Here is a 2,389-nt window from a genome sequence, read left to right as displayed (position 1 = left end):
GGGCTGGAGGAGAGGGGCTGAATGGCCTCCTGTTCTCGTGTAACAGGCTGGAGGAGGGGGCTGAATGCCCTCCTGTCCCTTTGGGTCAGGCTGGAGGAGGATGGAGAGGGGACTGATTGGCCTCCTGCTGTTCCCTGTGTGACAGGCTGGAGGAGGGGGCTGAATGCCCTCCTGTCCCTTTGGGTCAGGCTGGAGGAGGATGGAGAGGGGGCTGATTGGCCTCCTGCTGTTCCCTGTGTGTGACAGGCTGGAGAAGGGGGCTGAATGGCCTCCTGCTGTTCCCATGTGACAGGCTGGAGGAGGGAGGGCGGCTGAATGGCCTCCTGCTATTCCTTTGGGACAGGCTGGAGGAGGATGGAGGGGGCTGAATGGCCTCCTGCTGTTCCCTGTGTGTGACAGGCTGGAGGAGGGGGCTGAATGGCCTCCTGCTGTTCCTTTGGGACAGGCTGGAGGAGGGGGAGCTGAGTTGAGTGGGGGAGCAGGCCGAAGGAGACGGGGGAGGGGGGGGAATAGGGGAAGAAGGGGAGGGCAGAACCGAACTGCACACCTCCCCCCCCAACCCGCCCCAACCCCACCTCGACTCCGGGCCTAGCGCCGGCAGAAGCAGAGGCGGTAGGCCTTGAGCAGCACCCCGTGGTAGGCCTCGCGGAACTGTCGGTTCATGACAGCGTACAGCACAGGGTTGATGCAGCTGTTCAGCCAGGTGAAGTTACCAGCCACCATGTGGAGTAGCACCGGGAACCGCTTCTTACCGTCCACCACATGGAGGACGCAGAAGGGCATGTAGCAGGTGACGTAGACCAGGAACATGGCAAAACACATGCGCGTCACCTTGCGGAAGTCCCTGACGCCTCCTCTGCAGCCCCCTCCCCCGCCCCCCTGCGCCATGGGGACCTCCCCCTGCTGCTGGCGCGGGCCGGGGGTGGACTCCTCGTCAGCCACGCTGGTCCCCTCCGTCTCCCGGGAGGCCTCGTCGCCGTAGCCGCTGTCCGGGGCGCGAGGCCTGCCCTTCCCGGCCCTCTTGCCGCGCCGGCCCTGGCGGCAGGAGGAGGAGGAGGGGACGTCTGGGTTAGCCTGAGGCCCGCTGTTCCCGTCTGGAGGAGCCTGAGGCCCGCTGTTCCCGTCTGGAGGAGCCTGAGGCCCGCTGTTCCCGTCTGGCGGAGCCTGAGGCCCGCTGTTCCCGTCTGGAGGAGCCTGAGGCCTACTGCCCGCACCCGGGCCCAGCGAGGAGGAGAGATCCGACAGAGCCTGAGGCCTACTGTCCGCTGCTGTCCCTTGCGAGGAGGAGTGGTCCAGCGCGGCCCGGGGGCCGGCCTTCCCGCCTGCCTTGCACCCCCCGTCGCCGCGCCGGTGCATCTTCAGGGCCCGGGAGGCGGCCCGCACCCTGCGGTCGATGAGGTAGTAGAAGACGCCAATGCAGCCCAGGCCCAGGACGAACATGAAGAACATCAGGATGGTGGTGTAGGGCTTGCCCCGGCTGCGGTGGAAGCTGCAGGTGCAGACGGCCGGCAGGAATACGTAGATGCGCCAGAGGGGCCCGAAGAGGGCCAGGCCCAGGGCCCAGGGCAGGGCCACAAATAAGGGCATGGTCCGGCGCTGGAACACCCTCTCGTAGGCCTGGGGGTTGGCGATGAGGGTGTAGCGGCTGCCGGCGATCAGCACCAGGTTGAAGATGGAGACGGCGTTGGCGACGAAGATGAGCAGGCCCACGCTCCGGCAGGCGGTGGGGCCCCAGGCCCAGCCGTTGCGCAGGAAGGTGGCGGAGGTGAACGGCTGCAGGAAGCCGCAGTAGAGCAGGTCGGCCGCCGTCAGGTTCAGGATGAGCAGGTTGAAGCGGCTGCGGAGGCGGGGATCCGCGGCGAAGGCCAGCAGCGTCATGACGTTGCCGACGGTGCCCACCAGGGTCACCGCAAGGCCCAGCGCCGCACCGAAGTAGCGGTAGCTGTGCACGTCCGGGTGGCAGGTGGCGTTGGGGGAGAAGAGGTCGTCGCGCTCGAAGAAGTGGAAGGACGAGGCGTTGGCCGAATCCATAGCCCACCGCTCACACCACCAACCCCCGCCCAGAGAGACACAGAAAGCAGCACCTCCGATGCTGTAACGGCAGCGCTCTGTCCCTCTCCCCAGCTCCCTCTGTCCGTCCGCCTCTCCCTGGCTGTTCTGACCTGGAACCGCCAGACCGAAGCCGATTTATAGGCGGCTCTGGGGACAACGAGAGCACTTCCCCCTTCCTGAACGCACGTGCGTTTCACAAAATGTACTTCCCCATCTGTCACAAGAACAAGGCCGAGGCGGAAGGGGGTGGGGAATTAGGGGGAACCGAGGAGCGAGAAAATCTGGGCTTACGACATACACTCCATTACAGAGAGAAGCAGTCCCTGTGTGTATTATA

At 65.8% G+C, this 2,389-nt stretch overlaps 1 protein-coding gene across 1 annotated transcript; it reads right to left on the bottom strand.

Annotated features, from left to right (window-relative positions):
- Positions 1 to 399: 399 nt before the first annotated feature.
- LOC122545627 (G-protein coupled receptor 84-like) lies at positions 400 to 2,146 on the bottom strand. Its single transcript, XM_043684581.1, has one exon. The coding sequence runs from the start codon at positions 2,029 to 2,031 to the stop codon at positions 589 to 591; it is 1,443 nt and encodes a 480-aa protein (XP_043540516.1). The 5' UTR covers positions 2,032 to 2,146; the 3' UTR covers positions 400 to 588.
- Between the last annotated feature and the right edge of the window lie 243 nt (positions 2,147 to 2,389).

This window comes from Chiloscyllium plagiosum, unplaced genomic scaffold (assembly GCF_004010195.1).
Source record: "Chiloscyllium plagiosum isolate BGI_BamShark_2017 unplaced genomic scaffold, ASM401019v2 scaf_74813, whole genome shotgun sequence".
In the NCBI taxonomy this organism is placed as follows: domain Eukaryota; kingdom Metazoa; phylum Chordata; class Chondrichthyes; order Orectolobiformes; family Hemiscylliidae; genus Chiloscyllium; species Chiloscyllium plagiosum.
Note: the sequence above shows the minus strand (reverse complement) of the source record. Positions and strands in the feature narration are given on the sequence as shown.

Coding starts and splice junctions, on each gene's coding strand:
- LOC122545627 (XM_043684581.1), bottom strand. CDS start 2,031: ATGGATTCGGCCAACGCCTCGTCCTTCCACTTCTTCGAGCGCGACGAC.